The 22,196-nt window shown below is 37.1% G+C and overlaps 4 protein-coding genes across 11 annotated transcripts; 1 reads left to right on the top strand and 3 right to left on the bottom strand.

Moving 5' to 3' along the window:
* The first annotated feature begins 3,629 nt into the window (after positions 1-3,629).
* Positions 3,630-9,271, top strand: cirbpb (cold inducible RNA binding protein b). 8 transcript variants are annotated; one of them, XM_079471807.1, is made up of 8 exons: positions 3,636-3,758; positions 4,952-5,060; positions 5,132-5,238; positions 5,322-5,433; positions 5,620-5,839; positions 5,940-5,998; positions 8,293-8,381; positions 9,104-9,271. In XM_079471807.1, the coding sequence occupies exons 2-7, from the start codon at positions 4,961-4,963 to the stop codon at positions 8,295-8,297; spliced, it is 603 nt and encodes a 200-aa protein (XP_079327933.1). In that variant the 5' UTR covers positions 3,636-3,758; positions 4,952-4,960; the 3' UTR covers positions 8,298-8,381; positions 9,104-9,271. The 8 variants fall into 8 exon arrangements, with proteins under 8 accessions (XP_079327936.1, XP_079327934.1, XP_079327933.1 ...); XM_079471811.1 differs by having other exon boundaries at positions 5,916-5,998; positions 9,104-9,267; XM_079471806.1 differs by having other exon boundaries at positions 5,322-5,439; positions 9,104-9,267.
* Positions 9,272-12,474: 3,203 nt separating this feature from the next.
* Positions 12,475-14,421, bottom strand: LOC306902903 (granzyme B-like). The gene is made up of 5 exons (XM_079471803.1): positions 14,265-14,421; positions 13,912-14,068; positions 13,598-13,718; positions 13,281-13,508; positions 12,475-13,196 (listed from the first exon to the last, which is right to left on the bottom strand). Exons 1-5 carry the CDS (start codon positions 14,311-14,313, stop codon positions 13,026-13,028), a joined length of 726 nt encoding a protein of 241 aa, XP_079327929.1. The 5' UTR covers positions 14,314-14,421; the 3' UTR covers positions 12,475-13,025.
* Positions 14,422-15,278: 857 nt separating this feature from the next.
* LOC306902265 (granzyme B-like) lies at positions 15,279-18,281 on the bottom strand. The gene is made up of 5 exons (XM_079470682.1): positions 18,188-18,281; positions 17,810-17,966; positions 17,076-17,196; positions 16,747-16,974; positions 15,279-16,662 (listed from the first exon to the last, which is right to left on the bottom strand). The coding sequence occupies exons 1-5, from the start codon at positions 18,240-18,242 to the stop codon at positions 16,519-16,521; spliced, it is 705 nt and encodes a 234-aa protein (XP_079326808.1). The 5' UTR covers positions 18,243-18,281; the 3' UTR covers positions 15,279-16,518.
* Positions 18,282-18,458: 177 nt separating this feature from the next.
* Positions 18,459-20,472, bottom strand: LOC306902943 (mast cell protease 3-like). The gene is made up of 5 exons (XM_079471866.1): positions 20,381-20,472; positions 20,089-20,245; positions 19,740-19,866; positions 19,367-19,594; positions 18,459-19,293 (listed from the first exon to the last, which is right to left on the bottom strand). The coding sequence occupies exons 1-5, from the start codon at positions 20,433-20,435 to the stop codon at positions 19,141-19,143; spliced, it is 720 nt and encodes a 239-aa protein (XP_079327992.1). The 5' UTR covers positions 20,436-20,472; the 3' UTR covers positions 18,459-19,140.
* Between the last annotated feature and the right edge of the window lie 1,724 nt (positions 20,473-22,196).

Here is a 22,196-nt window from a genome sequence, read left to right as displayed (position 1 = left end):
TTTTTACTACTATGGGAGTCATGTTTCTCTTTAAGAATTACAAAAGAAATATGTCAGGTTCATCCTGTTATGCCATATATATTGCATCGCATGACAAAACACTCTAAAGGACTGGCAGGTATGCCCAGTTGCTATGACAACAGGCCAGCATGTACTCTTCTTCAGTGGTGGCATGGTGCTATCGAGGATTTCTAGCATGATCATGAGAGACACAGACAGGACGTACAGTTGGAGAGGGATACAACACCCTGTGCCCACTCAGAACAGCGTGTGCTCTTGGTGGATGGCAGGATATTTAGAGCTTGGCTGAGAGACTGATACACAACTGCTACTTATACCTGCACAAGATAGTAATCGAAAGATGAAGAGTCTATCGAGGCATTGTCCATCAAGCAGATTTTGCAGAGGCGAGTGTGTTAACCGCTTTTGCTACAGGCTTATTCCTGAGATGGTGGTTACGTCACAACTAAGCAATCGGGTCAAACCAGGTCGCTTCTCTAAACTTAAAGTCTACCATCAGCCAGACAATGATGTCTGATATGGGACAGTAGTGATACAACAAAGGTGTGTTTATTATAAAGGTGAGATGTCTATAAGGGCTTTTATAGAACATAGTCTGGACTTAAGGTTGTTGAATATATATATCTACAAACACACTTTGTCACCATGAGTCTTATGCACATGATAATAATTATCATGTGAGAATAAATAACTCCTGTTTTAAAATAAAGTCACACCTGATTCACCATGAGTTATATTTTCCCAACACTGATATAAGTCTGTGCAACAAACCTGTTGTAAATGTTAAAATGTCTTCGCTTTTCTCAAAAAAGGTACAATGGCTGCATTCTAAGTTAATGGATGTGTATTGTGTTATGAGCTTAATGCGTTGAACCGTGATGCTCATAAATGTGATTCTCTGAGTGTTATGTAACAAATTTTCGATGTGAATGAAGATATGTCCCATGCGCGTATGCTAGCACAGCACAGTCTCTACAGTGCAACCAACAAAAGCAGTAACCACGGTTCATCCACCCCCGCAGTGAGCTTGTAAACAAAACAAGACCTCACTCCTTACCTCTTAAACATAAGCTTTAAAATGTGAGTTTATGCTAAATCCAATCAGTGTGGCTATGTTAGTGTTATGAGTGTTTTCAAGCGATGATAGTAAAGCGGAACGTATTATAGCTGTGTGATGTCTTTCAAGCGACTTTATATGGTGCATCCTGGGATGCTTCTTAAACAGAATTGAAGATGTTTTTTAATGAAATTTTCAATCCTGTCTAACCCTTAGTAGTAAAAAAAATCAAAATTATAGAAATAAACAAAAATGGAATGGCATAATACTTTATTTAGTCTACATACCAATGGTATTTACTATAAGCCTTAAGGTCTGATATGTTTCAAATATCATAGAAAACAAAATCAAAATGTATTTCAAAATGATTTATTTTTAGAATCATTGCATGAGTATTATATAAGAGTCATTCTCACTAGTATATCATCACATGTTTAAACTTGATATTAAGCTTCAAGGTAACAATATATGATTGACAATACTTAATAAACAATGGTTAATACTTCTGTTCTTAGAAACATGCATTTACTGCCCTCCACTGGCTAAATAGCAAATTACAATGTTGAAAATGAAGACTTCAGACATATACATTGGCAACTGGATGCCAAGATAATGACGTTGGTACTGTGGTTCGGTGAAAATCAACACTTTTCTTTAAAAATAACTGTATTCTATTATTATTATTGTTGCTAAATATGTAAACAAATGATATCGTATTGATCAGGCTTTGTAGTGGTGGGAGTGTATGTTCGAGAAATGGAAAGTTGTGGTGAGGTACAGGAAGAGCATGTGTGGGTGGTTTCAGCACAGGGCCGCTCTCAAGGTCCTGAGGCTACGATATTTATAACCCAACTGGTTCACCCCTGTTCTAGAATGCTTTCGCTTGCCTTGTAGAAGCAGGAGTATCTTTATCCAGGTCACTGCACAACACCAAGTGATGATATTTATAGCCCCTTGCAAAAGCAGATAAGGTTTTGTGCATTTGAGCCAAGGCCACAAACACACCATGCACAGTCATTTAAAATATGAATTTGATATGATGCTACGATTCTTTGGTAACTACAGAATCTGAAAGATTTGATTTATCTTACAATTTTAACAAAATTGGCAAAAGCTGTTTGCTTGACAAAGCTCTTGATGTGTCCTCGTTCAAGGGTCATGGTAATGTAAAACAAAAGGATGATTATGCATCAAGCTAGCCCCATCTATTTGACTGTTCCAGGATGGTACCATGAGTTGCAAATGTTCCTATTCACACCGCAACCAACTGTTTTTGGGTGGGGTCATTGCTGCCCTGCTGGGGTCCTCAGTCTGCCACATTGTTCAGGATGCTAAAGAGATGCATGAGAAGTGGCTGATTCCATTGATGTGATAATGATATGGAGGAGAAGTGATTTTCTGTTGTGGGTCATTACTTAGTGATATCAGGGCTGGTCTTCTGAGAAATTAAATTAGCTAATTCAATTAGTAATACTTCTTGAGATTCTGTTCTATTTCAGCATAGAATCTGCAATCAAGTTTTTTTAGACTAAGTAAAATAAGTATTGAGATCTAGTAATAGGTAAATAGGAAAAGGATCCTTACTTTTATCATCAGCAAATGTTTTGTAAATGTAGCTGCAAGTGATTCAATACATATCAGGCAGAAAGCTGAATTCCTAACAGGAATAGGTTTAGAAACCAAACAAAGGTTCTTACTCTAACAAACAAACCCTGTTTCTCATTATTGATGGTTTCATGTAGGTTTTTCATTTCCATTTGACTTTTCGCAGATGGTAAAGCAGAATTTGTTGCTCGGACATATTCCTCAATTCTTATTTTGGCGAAGAGAGGCTTTAAAGAGAGTTTAAAAAATACCCCGGTTTCACAGACAATGCTTCAGGCTAGTCCTAGACTAAAATTAATGTTTGGCCTGTCTTAACTGAATATAAATGGCCCTGAAATATCTTCTAAATATCTATGTATGTGCCATTGTCTTGTCTCAAGATACAGACCAGTAATCTATTCTTCTAGGAATTTTATCTTAATTCCACTAAATCATAGTCCTGTCTTAAAATAAACCGTGTCTGTGAAACCGGGCCTACATCTTAAAAAACACTCTTTATGCTAATAGCTTGCCACACTATAGGCACAGCCAACCCCCCATTTGGTGTACTTCTAGGTTTTACTTTGTTCATTGCATCTAGGCCTAAAAATGGAAACAATGGTGGTTTCGGTAGGCCTATAGAAAGTGAAAATAATTATTTAAAAAAGAGTCATACTATGCTTCATAGATTTATATGCAAACATTAAAGAATCTTCTGAATCTTACACAATGTTGGTTTAATGATCTGTGTTTATATCAACGACTAAAGCAAGCACTTTAAAAAGCTAGCATCTTAAATATCAAAAGGTTGCTAAAGAACATTTTAGTTAATAAAACTGAAATATTTTTTAAGACTATATGATATGAACGGAGAAGTAAATTCAGTTCCTGTAGCTGAATTAAAAGTAACCGTTTTATCAAACAATGGCCGTCTATTTTCATGTTAATCGATGAAGGCTGGCGACGTGATCACGCCCACCGTGATTTGCATCCACGTGATGCCTTTAAACTCGCGCCATTTTCTCAACACGTTCTCATTCTGTCGCAGTCTGCGTCACGTTCAGTACCCTTTCTTTGATCCCGAGAAAACTCCGAGGTAAAAACTCTTTTTAATATCTTGTATAGGACAAACATGCGCTGTTTTGTATTGTGGTTGTGCGTTATATGGTTTAATTGTAACGAATGTTTCGAGTAATTTTGGCGCATTTTCCCTGTTTTAACTGTATGGATTTGCGACTCTTAAAGCCCTCGTGTGTGCTATTATTTTGCTTCTCAATAGCTGCTTTCATAATTTACAAACGCAGTATATTCGATTTAAAGAGAACGTTGAATTTCGCAGTTTTCTTTGTTCTCAACGTGCTGTAACGTTAACCGTTAAAGTGGCCATGCTTGACCTTGTTCCGCTGACCCATATTCAACAAACTTGAATATACATGATTTAGGCATAAACGTCAACTCTAAACGTCGTTAGATTAATTTACACAATTTAACGGGGGAGGTTTTCTGTTAAGCTAGTTTCTTTGTGGTAAAATGGCGGCCTCACGTCGTGAGGATGAAGACTGGACTGGGGCGAAATGGCGTTTCTTTGTCGCATTATCAAACATGCGTTCATTTAAAAAATACGCGGTTGCTTTCATGCGTTTTCCACGATAAATCAACGTTCGATTAAATTGCACGATACTGCCCGGGAGGTTTTAGATTAAGACCGTTTCTTTGTTGTATAATGGCTGCTGCACGTTGTGAGGATGATGAAGGGGGGGGAGAAAACGGCGCTTCATTGTGGCACCTGTTCAAACACGCGTTACCCTTTAAAATGTGCAGTTGTGTTCATGCGTTTTCCACGATAAATCGTGTTAGATTAAATTGCACGATGCAACCCATGTGGTTTTAGGTTAATCGTTTCTTTGTGGTAAAATGGCTGCCGCACGTTGTGAGGATGATGAAGACGGGGGAGAAAATGGCGTTTCGTCCTGGCGCATTTAAGCACGTGCTAAGCTTGACTTAAAAGGCGCAGCCGATTTCGAGCGTTTTTCACTATAAATGGCGTTTAATTTATTTACGCAATACTGCCCGGGAGGTTTTCGGTTTAATGGGTTTTTTGTGGTAAAATGGCTGCTGCATGCGATGAAGACGGGTGAGAAAATGGCGTTTCATTGTGGCGCATTTTCAAACACGCGGCGCGCATGAAAGACACAGTTGCGTATATACGAATTACTTAAAACGTTTGCTGTTACATATTATTCACTTTAACTTGTATAGCTTTAATAATATAACTTGTTTTTTTAATAGATTTTCAACATGTCTGACGAGGGAAAGCTTTTCATTGGTGGCCTGAGTTATGACACCACAGAGCAGTCCTTGGAAGATGCATTTTCCAAATATGGAACAATTGCCAAAGGTTTGTTTTAATTTTCAATTATTATTCATATTTTTTTCTAAGTTCACTTTTAACCGTGCATCTTTTTTTAGTCGATGTCATCAGGGACAGAGAAACCGACCGTTCCAGAGGGTTTGGCTTTGTTACATTCGAGAATCCCGAAGATGCTAAAGATGCAATGGCTGCTATGAATGGGAAGGTAAGTTGACAAGGGAACATTATTTAAATCAGCCTGGTAGCACTTTAGATCTAAGTATCTCACAATGGTCTGTTCTCTTACAGTCTGTCGATGGCCGTATGATCAGAGTTGACGAAGCTGGCAAGTCTGGTGGAAGATCTGGTGGCTTCAGAGGTGGTTCTGGAGGTGGCAGGGGCTTCTTCAGGGGTGGCAGAGGTAGAGGTCGGTATTTATTTCAAATACCGATCAATTTTTTTGCACCTTTACACTACTGACATATGAAAAAATACTACATATATAGACCAAAATGCAGCACTGTTAGTGAAAAACATGTTAGTCAATGACACAAGAAATTAATTAGGTGTTTAAGAAATCACATTGACCTTGAAATTCTTTTTAAAGGAGGAGGAGGAAGCTATGGTGGTGACAGGAGTTTTGGTGGTGACAGAAGCTATGGCGGTGACAGGAGCTATGGTGGTGATCGTAGCTACAGCGGTGGTGATAGAGGCTATGGTGGTGGTGGAGACAGGAGCTACGGTGGCGGTGAACGATCCTACGGTGGTGGCGGATACTCTTCAAACAGGAGTGGAGGCTACTCCAGTGGCGGATACAGAGACAACAGGTGAGTTATTTCAACATGTAATAATTTACAACAATTACCAGTATTTGACTTATCGTTACTCTAACACTAATGTTAGTTCTTAATCTCGCTTGGATTGTAGGAACCAGGGAGGTTACGACCGTTCCGGTGGCTCCTACAGAGATAACTATGACAGCTACGGTATGTATTGATTTGACAGAATAACCATGGGAAAATATTCCTATGGTTCAAGTTGCTTTATTTTTTTTAGAATAACCTGGACCTCTCCCAGTCCACTGAGTTGCCGTAGAATACAAGACTTGCCATTTTGAATGTTTGAGATCTGGTCTACTTAGTTGCTTTTCTCGGAATTGCTGGCCAAAGTTCAAAACGTAACATTTCTCTAAGCGAGTCCAGTTGTTCTATGATCAGTAAAATCAAAAAGACCTTGTTCGAAAGAATCGTGAAAATGGGTTGTCTTGATGTCAGTTCACTGTTTGGAAAGGATGTTGAAAATGCTCCAGTGCCTTTACACTCTTGCCTACTTCTTGTCCTCAGCTTCACACGAGTAAAAAATTCCTGATTGCAAGATCATCACTTCGCTGGCTGTATTTAAAAAGATGTGCTCTTCGAAGACCTTTTTATTTTGCTTTTTTGTTTTCTGGTTCAAGTGTTCTATTAAAAAGACTCCTTTTTTACTGTGTTAAGTATCCGCAGGATGTTCCTCTCACCGAGGCACTACCTAAAAATCCTTGAGCAAATTACTGTAAAAGCCTGTTGAGGTTCCTGTACCCATCATTTTACCTTGCGATGCTCGCAGGGTTTGAAATTGTCTTTGTTTTTCCATTTTAGTATGTGTTTGAGAAACTGTCTCTGAACCATGCGTGAAAATTTGACCTGTCCAACACAGCCTGATAGCTTCTAAGACCAATTGTTTTAAATGATCTTTTGGACCAATTCTTTATAGTCGCTCACTAAAAGCGCCAAGGGTCATTAACGTTAAAGGAACTGAGTTTTAAAGCGGCAGTTTCGCCACAATATTCTAATCCGATCCTCAATAGAAGCTTGAAAAGCTGTGATGTGTTTATGGCTATTTGCCACCTCCATTTTGTGATGCATTCCTTTAGTGAAGCAAGGCAGGCATATTGCAAACCTTGATATTGCTAAAGATTTGTAAATATTCATCATCCAAAGAGTAAACTACACAAATGGCTTATTTGGCCCCTTGTTGGGGCTTTGTTGTAATTCCTCTCCATGCCCTGGGGTACTTTACTCTTTGGGTAGTCTAAATTTATTTTAAGTATGCTCTACTGTGGACTGAACTTATCCTCTTAAATGTCAAGATTTTGTTCCTTCTGGGGGAAGAAATGTGCTCTTTTCTGTATATCAACACTTCAACAATTCCTTTTCTTTTTTTGTATTAATCTGGCTTCATGAAGCCCATTAAAAAGTGGATGGAAAATGCTCTGATTTCTTGTGCCTCTATCAAAATTCTTAAAATGACCTGATGAATGTTAATGTGCTTGCGGGGAATTGGTTAGTACCTGGATTACCTTTTTGGGTGTTAAAGGCCTGGTTTCACAGACATGGCTCAGTTTAGGGGAGGACTATGCCTTAAACTAGGATACTTGACTAGCTTTAAATAAAATGCCTTACCTTATTTCAAGATGCATAAAAGTAATGTTTTTGTCTATGGTAAAAATGTTATTTTCAGTTAGGAAGGCTCAAACTTTAATTATAGTTGGACTAGTCTTAAGCCTTGTCTGTGAAACCGAGCAAACAGATATTAAATTGGGCTAATCTTAAAATCAACGTGAAAGCCTTGCTGTCATCATAAAGCAAACAATGGTTCTGTATAATGCTTCATTGAATCCAAGAGTGCCCTCCTATCAAATTTGGAAATCAACTATGTCCTTGGAGAATGAAGTGTTGTGCCTTCCGACTCAAGAATCCTGAGATGAAAGCTGCTCTCTTGGCTAGGTCAATTGTGGAAATAGGCCTGTAATGTGAGGTAAACCTTTTGCTCTCCTGTACGCATCCTACAACAGTTCTCATTGTCCATGTGTTCTTCCAATAATGTCTCGGCCAGTCGATCTATTAGACCTCCAGACTTTGTTCCACAACCCCTCCAAAAAGCTGCATGATAGTATTGGTAGCCTAATTGTGTTGGTGGTAAATTCTTCATGTGGCCCTTGGAATGAGAGACTAAAGTACGTTCTGGTGAATATATGCACCCGTTGGAAGACTTTCAGTTGAGCTAATGACACAGAAATTTGAAGAAAAGTAGTTTGCATCATTTGCCCTTTGAGTGCATCTCTATGGAGCCCTGTTTAAAAAAATGGTCTGCCTTTTTTTCAAATTTGTGATGATTTGTCTTGAACACATTTGGATTTATATTATCTGCAAAGTACTTTAATACTGGGTAAACCACTTCTAATGCATGAGTTTTAAACTGTTCAGTTTTCTGTGTAATAAAAGACATTTTTATTTTTCAGGCTAAAATCCTGATGCTGGATTAGATGGGAATCTAAGCATGTGAAGTGCTCTGATGCAAAGCGCTCTGTTTGGTGGCAGTCATGGACAGGTATTTATTTAATGACATTATATGAGTTGTTCATGACAATTAAAATTTCCTGATTAAGTCACTCATGCCATCCTAGAAATAAAATAAAAAACAAAAAGTTAATTTTATAAGGACAAAACAAGCTTTACTTAATGTAAGCAATATTAATTATTGTCGAATATAAGGCTGTTTACACACAGGGCACATTAAGTGACCCTGCCTGTGATACCCCAGCTTTTGTACACAATCCTACATAAGATCACATTTTCATCTTAAATATCGGCCGGCCATATCAAAAGATTGAAATAACAGTGATGTTAATGCTTAAGATCAAACACATGTTGTATTAATTAGATTTTAATAGAGATGATCGTGCTACAATTATTCTGTTGTATGAAATAAATGTTATGTTGAATCTTGTTGTATGTTCATTGTATTAATTTGAATGGGTCCTGTAGTTTGGTCGAATTTAAACAAACCCTTTGATACATTAACATATACCGGTATCGGAGTCTAAATTCAAAAGTATTATAGAGACAAGTTTAGCCAAGTAACAGTCTTCTCGGTTTCTTTTGATTTGTTATCAGTAATAATCTACAGGGGGGCACTCTATTGTTTGTGCATTTGTACCTTAAGTTAAGGGCTAACGCGCAGTAACATTAAGTTTTAGATAAAACAATATAAGCACTGTATTACAAATACTTGCGTAGGACCTAACTGAACTGCATTTTTCCATTACACAGGTGATTATGATGGGTTTATGCTTAGAGACAGGCTGTATAAATGCCACCATTCCCTGATCCAAACCCGCAGCCCAAGTGCCCTTGGATCAACCTAGTGGCAAAGCGGCAAGGAAGAGAATTGTGCAACACCATTTTCTGTACTCGTCTTGAATAAAAGGCAATACAAACAAGCTTGGGCCATGCTTTTTATTTGTAACCATCCTGGAGAACAGGCAGTAATCAGTATTTTACCTGCAACTAGATATATTTGACTGTATTCACGGTGAATGGTAGGGCTGAACGATTATTCGAAATCGCATTGCGATGTGAGGGGTTGCAATTTGCTGTGGACGCGATGTGAAAAATAAGATACCCGTCTGTTCCGCTTTAAAGGGCATTTAGAAGAACGCGCACACAGCCTGTATTACACACGCACATCTCCTGGACAAGTTGTTTGGACTTGACGCGACGCACACAAACACAGCCTGTTTCGTAATAATCGTTTATACTTAAGTCCGGCTCCACACCATAAGTCTCCACAAGCGCATCTGGCAGTATGGACGAGGCTCATCGTGCGTCAACTCGCGCCTGGCTCCATGTTTCAAACAAATGTAAATTCTATCAAACGGGTTTGCTTATTTCAATTATCAAACCTTTGTACTAATTTAATAATTCACCAACACGATAGAAAACGTTATGAATTTAAGGGTTATAATGAGAGTTGTATTTGTTTTAATGGAAACTAAAATAGTGTACAATGGTATTTGGATTCTATTGGTGTAATGTAATCTGGCTGTTGGCATCAGATCGAACAGCAGTATTTCCTGTATCAATAATGCCCAAAACGCACTTCAAAGGGAATTTTGTAATGGTTTTAATGGAAACAATTACAATTTCTTAAATTATTTTGGGTGACTATACGCATACTTTGCTTCACATTATTGACAATATTGAGCTGAAGCTTGACCTTAATCAGAAATTCTAATCGCAATGTCTGTCAAAATGATCGCAATTAGATGTTTTCTCCAAATCGCACAGCCCTAGTAAACTGTTACTCCGTGTCCAATAGTGAGTTGGCTCTTGCTCAAAATGTCCATTTGTAGCAACACTTATCTCCATGTTTTTAGGCATATATTCAATCTTTGATGACTCTGTTTAGACAAAAAATTAGTGTTACTCTGTGCCCCTTTTTCTAGAAATCAAATTCACAATATATTAAAACAAGCAAAAGAAATATAACCAAATATGGTCAAATGTCCCTCACCTCTGTACCAGTTTTCTCTGCTGACTCTGATGTAGGCCTTTCTGTTGATGTAGACTCCTATTGCAGTCAGAAAAAAGTTGAGTATAGTTAAGGAAAATCAATTGAGGGATTTGCTTATTGTCCTATGCAGTAAATATAAATGGCAAATAATCAAAAACAGGTGAACTTTTTACCCTTTTCTTTAATAAGAATTCACTTACTTCATTTTCGACTTGCTTTGTTACAGGTGAGCGAGTTGTAGTACCTGCAATTATACCTAGTGTGGGAAACGGCATCTCATTAATATCAAATACTTAGGGAAAAGCTTTGGCATTCAGAAAGAGTCCCCTGCAGTCCGTCAGTTCACATTAAACCTCGTGCAGGCTTTTCCTTCTTCCTCTTCAATTTGCAATGAGCTGTAGAGAATGCCATTTTAACTGTGTGCAGTGATAGCCAGCCGTAGCGTAAACATTTATAATACAAATAGATCATGTAGATTATAAAAAGCAACAATTAAAAGAAGTGCTTTTTAAAGCTACATTACATAGCAGATTTAGTTTCCTTAAAATGGCTCTAATACTAAATGTATTGACTTTATCTAGCTTTGCCTTACCAGGTTTTATCAGAGGAGATGCTGTCATTACATTATTAATCCATTGGAGGTGCTGAGAAATAAGAGTGTATCCTGTTGTCTTGCCGTTTGCTTTAGACGCCATTTTGAAAGACAGGATGCCTTGTGCGATATCTCCACAAACAAGTGGACCTCCAGAGTCTCCCTTTGAATGACATTCAATAAGTAATTATTAAACATTAATATACAATAACAATATAACTTAAGTCTCATTTCAACAGAAAATGTTAAAGCTTTTAATACATTTCCTGGGCCGCCTTTGGTTGTACTGCATAAAATATCAGTATCTAAACAACTAGTCAGTTCTTCAAGAGTCATGTTCAACTCCTTTAGGACTCTTGATGTAGAGGGATAAGTGTTGTTGGTGAAGCCCCATCCCATGATCAAACATTCCTTTGCGATTTTCTCATTCCAAGGCTTTGGCAGGGCAATGATACTCACAGTCTCGTTCAAAGTTGCTGGAGTTTTAAGCTAAATAGGAAGACGTGATGTTTTTTTGTGTCAGTAGGTTTTTTTAATGGTAAATGAATTGCATAAGAACATTCACATCAAGAATTTGATGTCAATTAAAAATATGTAGACATTTAAGACATACCCTCAGAAGCATAATGTCTCTGCCAGGCTTGTTCTCGTAATCTGGATGTGGAAAGGAATCTACCTCTATACCATCGGGTAAAAACGCTGTGTCGTTGAATCCGAAATGCACCTTAAGATTACTAAAAATATCAACTTATGTTACTATTAAAAGTTGAACATTTTTACAAAATTATTTTTTGACAATAGTTTGTTTGGTTTCATTTTATAGTCTGTAAGTGTAGTCATTAGTTCTTATGTGAAAAAGTACGTGTTATAAAGTTTCTGAATCAGTGTCCACGTAATAGAAAAATCATACATTTCAATGTAGTTGCACCCAAGCATCTTTAGTTAGTCACAGTGATATCAACACAGATCATTTGTAAAGGTGACTTATTGTGTACCTTTACTCACCTTGCTTTGCAGTGGGCGGTTGTCATCACAAAATCTTCTCTTACCAAAAAACCGCTACACCTTAAGCTACCGTTAGAAGGTCCCCTTGAGCCTTGAATGTACACCATGTAAGGCCGGCTGTGTGGAATGGACACATAACCTCCGACAATACCATCACCTTAAGAGAGATCATTTTAAAGCCAAACCATTTGCTGTTTATATTAATACTAGAAGTAGTCATATAACAAAACCATAAGGATTGAGAAAAAACTGATCTACTCCAAAAGTCTTGGAACTTGTTAATGTAGGTAAGTCTCTAAAACAATTTCAAAGGCTATAAAAAAACTTCTGGGTGTAAAAACCTTTGTGATATAAAGTGTTTACCTGGAGTGCAGGATTGCAGCAGTAGCAAGATAGTTATAAACCAACAGATGATCATTGCAGTAATGCGTGTGAAGTGAACCACACTAAAGTATAAATGTTTTCTGCTTTTATATGGATTCAGATGACACGTAGCAGGAAGAAAGATTGTAGAAACTTGACCACACATTAAATTTCCATAATTTTATCAAACAAGGCATCTTTTGCTGATGTCTCGTAACGTAACCACAGTTAAAAACACATGGGAGGAAACTTGTCAGAAATATATTTTTTAGGCATTATTAACATTTGTCCAAAATATGTTTTTTTCACAAAACAGTTTTGTGAATGTGTGTAAATCGCCATGTTAATTGTTTTATATCAAAAGTCTTGTAAAACGATAAGATTTTGGGTAATATAATAATAATTCATATTATTATGTTGGGAATATAAGGCATGATAATAAAGCTTTAATTTCATTAAAGCCTTATTCCAGTTCCTTTTTTCTTTATAATTGTAATTTCTTAAATGCAGGGGTTATAAACAGTGCTTATTTTTAATAAATACAGAGTTTTAAACTTTGACCACAAGGCGGCGCTGGTTGACAATTGTATGATGTCGTTTGTATTACAAACGGAACACGTGGAAAAGAAAAAAAAACATCACTATCTAAGGCATGCGAAAAGGTAACTTTTATTTGAATCTAGTACATTTAATTGCAGGTACACGTCTTTTTAAATGGCTCAAATGTTGACTTTATCAGCTTTGTTTGCCTTACTCATGACATTATAAATCCACAGTAGGTGGTGAGATATACGAGTGTATCCTGTAATGTAGCCTCCTGATCTCTTTATGTTGAAAGACACGATGCCCTGTGCGATACCTCCGCAGACAAGAGGACCTCCAGAGTCTCCCTGTGAATGACATTCAATGGTCCATTATTATATCATTAAAATACAGCAATACAACTTCAATGTAATAACTTATGAAATGCATACCTTTGATGGGCCGAATGGGTCGTCATTGCATATGACGTCAGGTTCAAAACAATTTGTGAGGTCTTTCAGAGTCACGTTTAATTCTCTCAGGACTTTGGATGGAGAATAATACACATATGTCGTCCAGCCCCATCCCATAACCAAACAGTCCTTTAAGATTTTGTTATTCCAAGGATTTGGCAGGTCAATGATAGTCACAGTCTTGCTCAAAGTTGCTGGAGTTTTAAGCTAGATGGGAAGATGGGATGTTCTTGGGTGAGCAGGTTATGAATTAACAACCTGAACCAAATAAAAATCTGTAGACATGAAAGACATACCTTTAGTAGCATGATGTCATTACCAGGCTTGTTCTCAAAACTTTTATGTGGAAAGGAATCCACCTCTATACCAGTGGGTAACAAAGTTGTGTCATTGACGCCCAAATACACCTTGAGATTACTAAACAAACATGAAGAAGCAAATTCATAGTCGTTTGTTTCTTATATGTAAAAATGTCAATAACATTTTCAATGACATTTTCCACATAATAAGACCATCATAGTTTTCAAGTTGCAACTAAGGTTAAATGCGCCTTATCCACACAGAGATCTTTGGATATCATAAGTCACTTATAGCATTTCATTTTACCCACCTTCCTTTACAGTGAGCGGCTGTCATCACAAAATCTTCTCTCACCAAAAAACCGTCACAATTTGAGTGAGTTGTTGGGTTATAAATGTAGACCATGTAAGGCCGGCTGTGTGGAACGGACACATGACCGCCGACAATACCGTGATCCATGCCGTCCCCTAAAAATAAATAGTTTTGATGATTCTCATTGTCCTGTTTAGTTGATGGTTATAGGCAACATTAAACATATTAACAATCAGATCTACTGAATTTCCTCCCTTTCTATAATTTCCTCCAAGTCTATGAAACAATATTAAAGAAAGAAATCCAGAAATGTCTGGATGTAATAATTGAAGTTCAATATAAAGTGTTTACCTAGAGTGCAGGAATGCAGGAGAAGCAGAATAAACCCACAGATGTTCATTGCAGTAATACCAAGTGTGAATCACACTAAAGTATAAATGTTTTCTGGTGTTATAAGTCAGAGGACACGTAGCAGGAAGATTGATGGTAAGAACTTCACCACACATTCAATTCAGGTCAGTTTATCTAACATGGCATCGCGTCTTTTGCTGATGTCTTGTAACATAACCACATTCTGTGACACAAATGAATACACACCGTGAGAAATAAATGTTTTACTTAACTGATTTGTGTTATCAGTTGACTCTTTACTAGGTATTACTTACGTTTCCCCAAAATATGTTGTCCCCTAAAAAACTGGGACTACATGTTAAGAAAAACATAATGATTTTTTTAAACCTATTGTGGGGTTAAAAGCCCCCTGCCATTTTATATATCTGCATTGCCATCTTTTGAACGTCACATCTTTAGGTTTTTACATCAAATCTAATCTAACAAAGTGGCGTAGTAAAAATATTTATTTATTCTGTTCTCTTGTTTATTATTTGATAGATTTTCAGAATGGTTCAATCATGTTTATTTACTGTTATTCTGGGTTTGATTTTTTAATCTAAAACTGCTTGTGCTGTAAATATATTAGCAAATGGTGTTGTCAGAGTGTTGTTGGGGCATTTTACACCACCTGTGGTACATTTTGCCCCTTGGCACAAATCTAAAAGCATGAAAACTTACTTGATATTTGATAAGCGTTCTAGACAAATTTATCTTTAAATTACACAATCCTTAAGGGGATACTGAAAACAAAGGTTTTGTAAGAACTTAAGAACTTTAATAAATCCGTATTTTTATTACCTTGGTGCTGCATTTAATTTCAGGCCTCTTACTTTTAATTTTTAGTTTTGGTTATTTGCTTATTTGGCAGTACTTTGAACACAAGGCGGCAGTAGTGACAAAGCTTTAGTTTTTGTATTATCTAGATAAGTTTTATCATGTGGTAAAGAAAAACATCAACAGACCTTTGAAGGAAAGCTAAAAGTTAACCTTTATTTGAATCCACAACATTGTAGATAAAGATATTTTTTAAATGGCTCTAATGTTAAACAACGGGAAAGTTAATCGGGTTTTGTCTGTTCACTTTATGGTTACTTGTGAGCGCTTTGAATCCATAGGAGGTGCTGAGATATACGTACTATACGTAGGTATACTGTAACATAGTCTTCAGATGTCTTCATGTTGAAAGACACAATGCCACGTGTAACACCTCCACAAATAAGAGGACCTCCAGAGTCTCAAAGTGAATGACATTCAATGAGCCATTATTAAACGTCAATAGGCCTATAACTTAAAAAAAATGCATTCAACAGACAAAGTAAGAGCTTATAAAATGCATAACTTTGAGGCCCGACTCTTCCGTCTTGGCATATAGTGTCAGGTGGAGCACAATCTTGATCCTTTTTAAGAGTCATGTTATGCCATTACTATTTTCCCTGCTTATGACATTCCTCTGTTGTCTGATATCGATCACAAAGCAAGACAAAAGTAGACCTGAACAAATGAAATTTACAATATCACAACTAATAAGCTCTCCCATTTATTCATAAACATTTACTCAGTGCCGCAGTGACACGTCAGGAGGACCTGGCCACACAGCGCTATATAAATAAAATTGAAGTCACTCATAGCATATAATTTTACTCGCCTTCCTTTGCAGGGCGGCTGTCATCACAAAATCTGCGAACCACACTAAATTGATGTCGTAATGTAACCACATCGATCGTGATGATACTCTACACCCGTGGGAAAGTTTTACTCATAGTCAATAGGCTCTATAGACATTAAGTTTTCCCAAAATACATTGTCCTCCTAACAACCTTACCATGATGCAATGATAAACCTTGACCTCTGGAATGACGTTGTATTGCTAAAAGAGTTGTGTCAGGAAATCTATGAACTTTAGACCTGAATAATATACGTCTTTATCTCTGTGTTATTTTAATACCTCCGGTACCAAATTGTCGTTTGTTGAATATTGAATAATAGCTCAATGTTTATTCTAAACTTATTTGAATCTGTGTTATAAACATTCACCACTAGGTGGCAGTATGACCAGCTGTAGCGTGAGTACTCGTGGTTGTAGGCCCAGTAAGTCAACAGACCTTTGTAAGATGATGTTTTATTTGAATCTAGTACATTACATTGCAGATGAAGAGATTCTTTTTAAATGGCTTTAATGTTAAGCATATTTTGTTTATCTTGGCTCAGCCTTTCACATGTTCATGATTTTATGAATCCATTGAAGGTGCTCAGAAACACGAGTGTATCCTGTAATGTAGCCTTCAGTCTTCTTCAGGTTAAAAGACACGATGCCCTGTGCGATACCTCCGCAGACAAGAGGACCTCCAGAGTCTCCCTGTGAATGACATTCAATGGTCCATTATTATGTCATTAAAATACAGCAATACAACTTCAATGTAATAACTTATGAAATGCATACCTTTGATGGGCCGAATGGGTCTTCATTGCATATGACGTCAGGTTCAAAACAATTTGTGACATTTTTCAGAGTCACGTTTAATTCTCTGAGGACTTTCGATGGAGAAAAATCCTCATATTTCATCGAGCCCCATCCCATAACCAAACAGTCCTTTAAGATTTTGTTATTCCAAGGATTTGGCAGGTCAATGATAGTCACAGTCTTGCTCAAAGTTGCTGGAGTTTTAAGCTAGATGGGAAGATGGGATGTTCTTGGGTGAGCAGGTTATGAATTAACAACCTGAAGGAAGTTTTGCTGCAAATAAAAATCTGTAGACATGAAAGACATACCTTTAGTAGCATGATGTCATTACCAGGCTTGTTCTCGAAACTTTTATGTGGATAGGAAACCACATCTATACCAGTGGGTAACAAAGTTGTGTCACTGACGCCCAAATACACCTTGAGATGCCTATAAACAAACAGGAAAAAAATCTGAAGCAACTAATCATTCCCTTGAAAATGCTTAGGCTTCACCTTATGTATACGTTAAATGCACAGACCCCTTTATTAGTAAGTCTAGGTTGTAGTTAGGGATGCACCGATATCAGGATTGAGCCTGATACCAAGCTCATGTACACGTACTCGTAAAAATGCACCGATACCAAAGTCAGATACCTTATGTGACAGAACTGACAGACATTTGTTGTGAATTTTGCTTTGAAAGTTTGTGAAAAGCCGATAAAATTATATGTATTTATTCATAAAGTTGTTTGAACTGAAGCTAGTCTCACTGTGTTTGAACAGGTACAGGCATTGGTACAGGCAGCGGTATCGGTGAGAACCCGAAAAAATATCGAATTGTACTAGTAAAAATTGGTATCGTATCTGTTTATCCCTAGTTGTAGCTCATAGTCATTAAATAGTCCTTATATGTGAAAATGTATCAGTTAAATGTTTTGTGAAGTTTTTGTAATATTTAGAAAGTTTGTCCACATATTACAAAACTTGGCTTTAGTTACTTAAAGTGAATTATCAACACACAGATCTTTTGTGACGTCAAAAGTCACTTCTATTTTACTCACGATGTTTTGCAGTGGGCGGCTGTCATCACAAAATCTTTTCTTATCAAAAAACCATCACACGCTGAGTGAGTTCTTGAGTCTTGAATGTAGACCATGTAAGGCCGACTGTGTGGAACGGATACATGGCCGCCGACAATACCGTGATCCATGCCGTCTCCTAAAAGAAATCGGGCATTATGGATGTGACATAAAAACGCTCACACCAATATACTGAATCATTTGTTCATATTTTTACTAAACCCATGCTGACAGAGCTTTAACATCAGAAAAATAACCTTTTTATGCCCAATTGTTTTGATGACACTCAAGCAACATAAACATATTAATGTTACTGTCAAAAAACAGTAACTTTTCAAAAAACTTTTGCTAAGTGTTTACCTGGATTGCAGGAGTGCAGCAGAAGCAGAATAGTTATAAACCAACAGAAGTTCATTGTAGTCACTGTTCAGTCACGCTACCTGTGAACCACACTGAAGTACCCATCTGCTTTTATACTGTGACAAAGTACTAATACCAAGAAGATTATATGATATGATAGAAACGTGACCACACAATGAATTCAGTTTAGATTTTCAAACGTGACATTGCATCTTTTTTTGATGTAGTCTAACATAACCACACTTTAGTGATAAGACAAAAACACACTGGTGAGAAGAAAAACAGTTTTACTGTACTTATAGAAGATATGAGTTATCTCCTCTAATTGTTTTCCTAAAATACGTTGTTCCCAAAACAGGCTGACATTTTCAAAATCTAGATTCAGCAATGCTGAAATACACAAAAAATCTAAACATACATGCTGGATATTATGCTACTATATATTATACCGTCAATGTCCAAATTCACTGTTTTCAGGAAATAAAAAAGCACTGTAGGCCTACTGTTTAAATAATGAAATACTGTGTTGTCAAAGTTGACAAGGACTTTTCAATACTTTTTATTGGTTGGATATAGTGACAAACATAAAGGGTTTCATATCATTGCAATGTATTAACAATGTTTTATAAGCATTTTCAAATGTATGTAAAATGATATTCATATTTTGAAAGGAAAATGTACTTACTTTACAGTAAATTGTGGGATTTAGGTGGTTTATTTTAAGCAACTTTTTATTCCAATATCTTTATTAAAACTGGATATTTAAATTCACACTCAATGTTAATGCTTCACTTTCGTACACAAATGAATCATGTAGGTTGTAGCCACAGAAAGTAAACAATTCCATAGACTTTAATAAGATGAACCTTTATTTTAATCAATTTGTATTAATTGCAGATGAAGAGCTTCCTTTTCAAATGGCTCTGATGTTAAACATATGAAGACTTTGGCTTTCATGGTTTGTGTTGCTTCATGACTACATTAATCCATAGGAGGTTCTGAGAAATACGAGTATATCCTGTAACATTGCCTTTGGACTGCGTCTTGCGAAAAGACACAATACCCTGTGCAATATCTCCACAGATAAGAGGACCTCCAGAGTCTCCCTAAAAAGACATTAAAGAATAATACAATAAGTTTCCATTTAACAGAGAAAGTAAAAGATTACGAAAGGCATACCTGTGATGGGCCGAATGGGTCTTCATTGCATATAACATCAGGTTCTATACAATTTGTGAGGTCTTTCAGAGTCACGTTTGATTCTCTCAGGACTTTCGATGGAGAATAATCCTCATATTTCGTCGAGCCCCATCCCATAACCAAACAGTTCTTTGAGATTTTGTCATTCCAAAGATTTGGCAGGTCAATGATAGTCACAGTCTTGTTCAAAGTTGCTGGAGTTTTAAGCTAAATCGGAAGATGGGATGTATTTTGGTGAATATTTACCTCATGCGCATGAACCACATTACCACAAATGTTATGAATTGCATAATGACATAGACACGAAAAGTTTTTGTTGGCAAATGAAAATCTGTAGACATGAAAGACATACCTTCAGAAGCATGATGTCATTACCAGGCTCGTTGTTGAAATCTGGATGTGGAAAGGAATCCACCTCTATACCAAGGGGTAAAAAAGTTGTGTCGCTGACACCCAAGTAAACCTTTGGATTTCTTAGACTAAGAGAAAAAGAACAATTTCGGTTTACAAAATTAATTTTGACAGTTCTTGGTTTTACCTATTATATATGTTAAACACACCGGCCTATTTTTTTGTGTTTCAGTGTTTGTTATATAGTTTATAGTCATTAGTTATATGAAAAAATGCCTCAATACGTAATTCTATAGTTACATTTAAATATCAACATAAATAGATCACTTACAGCATATAACATTACTCACTTTTTGCAGTGGGCGGCTGTCATCACAAAATCTTCTCTCACCAAAAATCCGTCACAATTTAAATTTGGTTGAATTGAGTCTCGAATGTAGACCATGTAAGGCCGGCTGTGTGGAACGGACACATGACCGCCGACAATACCGTGATCCATGCCGTCCCCTAAAAATATTTTGATAATGTTACTTGGAAAACATCATGTCTACTGTATTGCCTCCTGTTCTAAGAACTTGTGGGCAAGTCTGTGAAACTGTTTTAAAGATTCTGAGACACTGAAGTGTGATAGAAAGTGTTTACCTGGAGTGCAGGAATGCAGCAATAGCAGGATAGTTATCCACCAACAGATGTTCATTGCAGTCACTGTTCAATCACCTTACCTGAACTACACTGAAGTATAAAACACTTCTGCTTTTATACTGTGACGGAGGAAAGGAAACTGATAATGTTTTGCTGATGCTTCGAAATGGAACCACACTTTCAGTCGTTTTTCCACTGAACCTCAGAGCATGCCGACATGATTTATTGTATTAACATCATTGTTGAATGCTCTAGTAGACTATTATAGTCAACTAGATGTGTTTATTGCTCAAGATGTTTCACCACTCGTCCAAGCGGCTACATAAACCGTGGAAAGACGATAGAGATGGGGATTTATCACGCGCATTGACATATCAAGACATGTTAATGTTAATTATTGAGTTATCGCAGATATAAAGATTACAGTTGTTCATTGATATGAAGCTGCAGGGGTGAAGATGAAAGGACGGTGTTGTGAGGAGCTGACAAATGGTGTCTCATCCTTTCTGGCCTGCTGTGTTGTGATATCCGCCTACACTGCTATGTACAGTTACTGTATATTCCTCATTACACCATACTACTTTATTAGGAGCTTATGACTGGTTAGCAGTTATTTCATCTGCCAATAACTGTCATATTAAAATCCATGATTATCAATCTTGTGTTATACTATACATATGAAATAAATAATGCAACAACTCTTCGAAAATTGCCATACTGAGCCACAATGATTACAATCTGTCTCTTCGCCTCTCTACACTCTCTGATTATGATTCATTTAGTAAAACGATAAAACCAAACATTTGATGATTTTGATAGAAAGCTTTATTTATCCGAATTTTGGAGCTTTCTAAATAGTGAATACATTTTCGTGGCCTTCATTACACGTCTTTGGTGAATGTAGTAAAATGTAAAATCATCAAACATGCTGTTCTTAGTAGTCCTTAAATTAGCGATGCGGTCGCATAGTTCCTAAACGCTGTAATGCTATAGGCTTGCTTTAGACATGCAAATGCGCCAAGTAGCAGCTAAGGAATGCCCATTAAGAAACTTCCTACGTCTAGACTGAGGTATGTTCTTCTCATACCTGAACCACAGGATGTTATTATAATTATTGCGAATAAAGCACAACCAAGGTTTCGGTGAGAGCGAGATGTTGGGAATGGGCTGCACCCAGAAGGCCAGGTCTTCAACAGTAATGGATATTACAGGAGGAGACTTGGAGTGGCCGAGGCAGAAGAGATGGGGGGAGCAGGCGGCGTACAAAAGAAGGTTTACCATCCGACTGTCGGCTTTATAAGAAGCAGGGGGCTGACTGAAGGATGGTGAAGCTATTAGACGTCATGATAGAAGCGGGGAGCAAAATGACAGTTGTAAAAAGTCCATCAATCACGGCGCAAATCGCAATTATTACAAGGAAAAGGGAAATGACAACAGCGTGGTTTCAAATAAGAAAAATCAATCTTTGCGTTACGCCCAATGCGGGAGCTGTCAAGTTTGTTTAACAATGTTTCTAAGATGACCACCAGATAAAGCCTCCGAAGAGTGTTTTCACACAGCGTTCGCTGTGGCAGTGCATGTGTTTGTGGTCTCAAACGAGTCTTGTCTTTGACCTGTCTGTGACCCTTAGATGGATGTAGGTTTCTGGTCTCTGTACTGTCAAGAAGACAACAGGAAGAAAGAGCAACATAGCTTCCAGACGCCGTATTAACATCAATACAATATTATTCATATATTGATCAGATGATACTGTCCCACTGTACAAATTAAATAGTATAATAAACTAATGTCAGTCAGTTTAATATGATTTAAAGGG

Source organism: Barbatula barbatula, assembly GCF_947034865.1.
Source record: "Barbatula barbatula genome assembly, chromosome: 13".
NCBI lineage: Eukaryota > Metazoa > Chordata > Actinopteri > Cypriniformes > Nemacheilidae > Barbatula > Barbatula barbatula.
Note: the sequence above shows the minus strand (reverse complement) of the source record. Positions and strands in the feature narration are given on the sequence as shown.

Bases quoted from the DNA above. Each gene is read 5' to 3' on its own strand.
- cirbpb (XM_079471804.1), top strand. From the start codon at position 4,961: ATGTCTGACGAGGGAAAGCTTTTCATTGGTGGCCTGAGTTATGACACC. The intron at 5,061-5,131 runs GTTTGTTTTAAT...ATCTTTTTTTAG, and splicing joins ATATGGAACAATTGCCAAAG to TCGATGTCATCAGGGACAGA. The intron at 5,440-5,619 runs GTCGGTATTTAT...TTCTTTTTAAAG, and splicing joins CAGGGGTGGCAGAGGTAGAG to GAGGAGGAGGAAGCTATGGT.
- LOC306902943 (XM_079471866.1), bottom strand. From the start codon at position 20,435: ATGAACATCTGTTGGTGGATAACTATCCTGCTATTGCTGCATTCCTGC. The intron at 19,867-20,088 runs GTGAGTAATGTT...TTTTTCTCTTAG, and splicing joins ACAGCCGCCCACTGCAAAAA to TCTAAGAAATCCAAAGGTTT. The intron at 19,294-19,366 runs GTATGCCTTTCG...ATGTCTTTTTAG, and splicing joins ACCCATTCGGCCCATCACAG to GGAGACTCTGGAGGTCCTCT.
- LOC306902265 (XM_079470682.1), bottom strand. From the start codon at position 18,242: ATGAACTTCTGTTGGTTTATAACTATTCTGCTTCTGCTGCACTCCTGC. The intron at 17,197-17,809 runs GTGAGTAAAATA...GTTTGTTTATAG, and splicing joins GCCGCCCACTGCAAAACATC to GCATCTCAAGGTGTATTTGG. The intron at 16,975-17,075 runs GTATGTCTTTCA...CTTCCCATCTAG, and splicing joins ATGACATCATGCTACTAAAG to CTTAAAACTCCAGCAACTTT.
- LOC306902903 (XM_079471803.1), bottom strand. From the start codon at position 14,313: ATGAACATCTGTGGGTTTATTCTGCTTCTCCTGCATTCCTGCACTCTA. The intron at 13,509-13,597 runs GTATGTCTTTCA...CTTCCCATCTAG, and splicing joins ATGACATCATGCTACTAAAG to CTTAAAACTCCAGCAACTTT. The intron at 13,197-13,280 runs GTATGCATTTCA...TGTCATTCACAG, and splicing joins ACCCATTCGGCCCATCAAAG to GGAGACTCTGGAGGTCCTCT.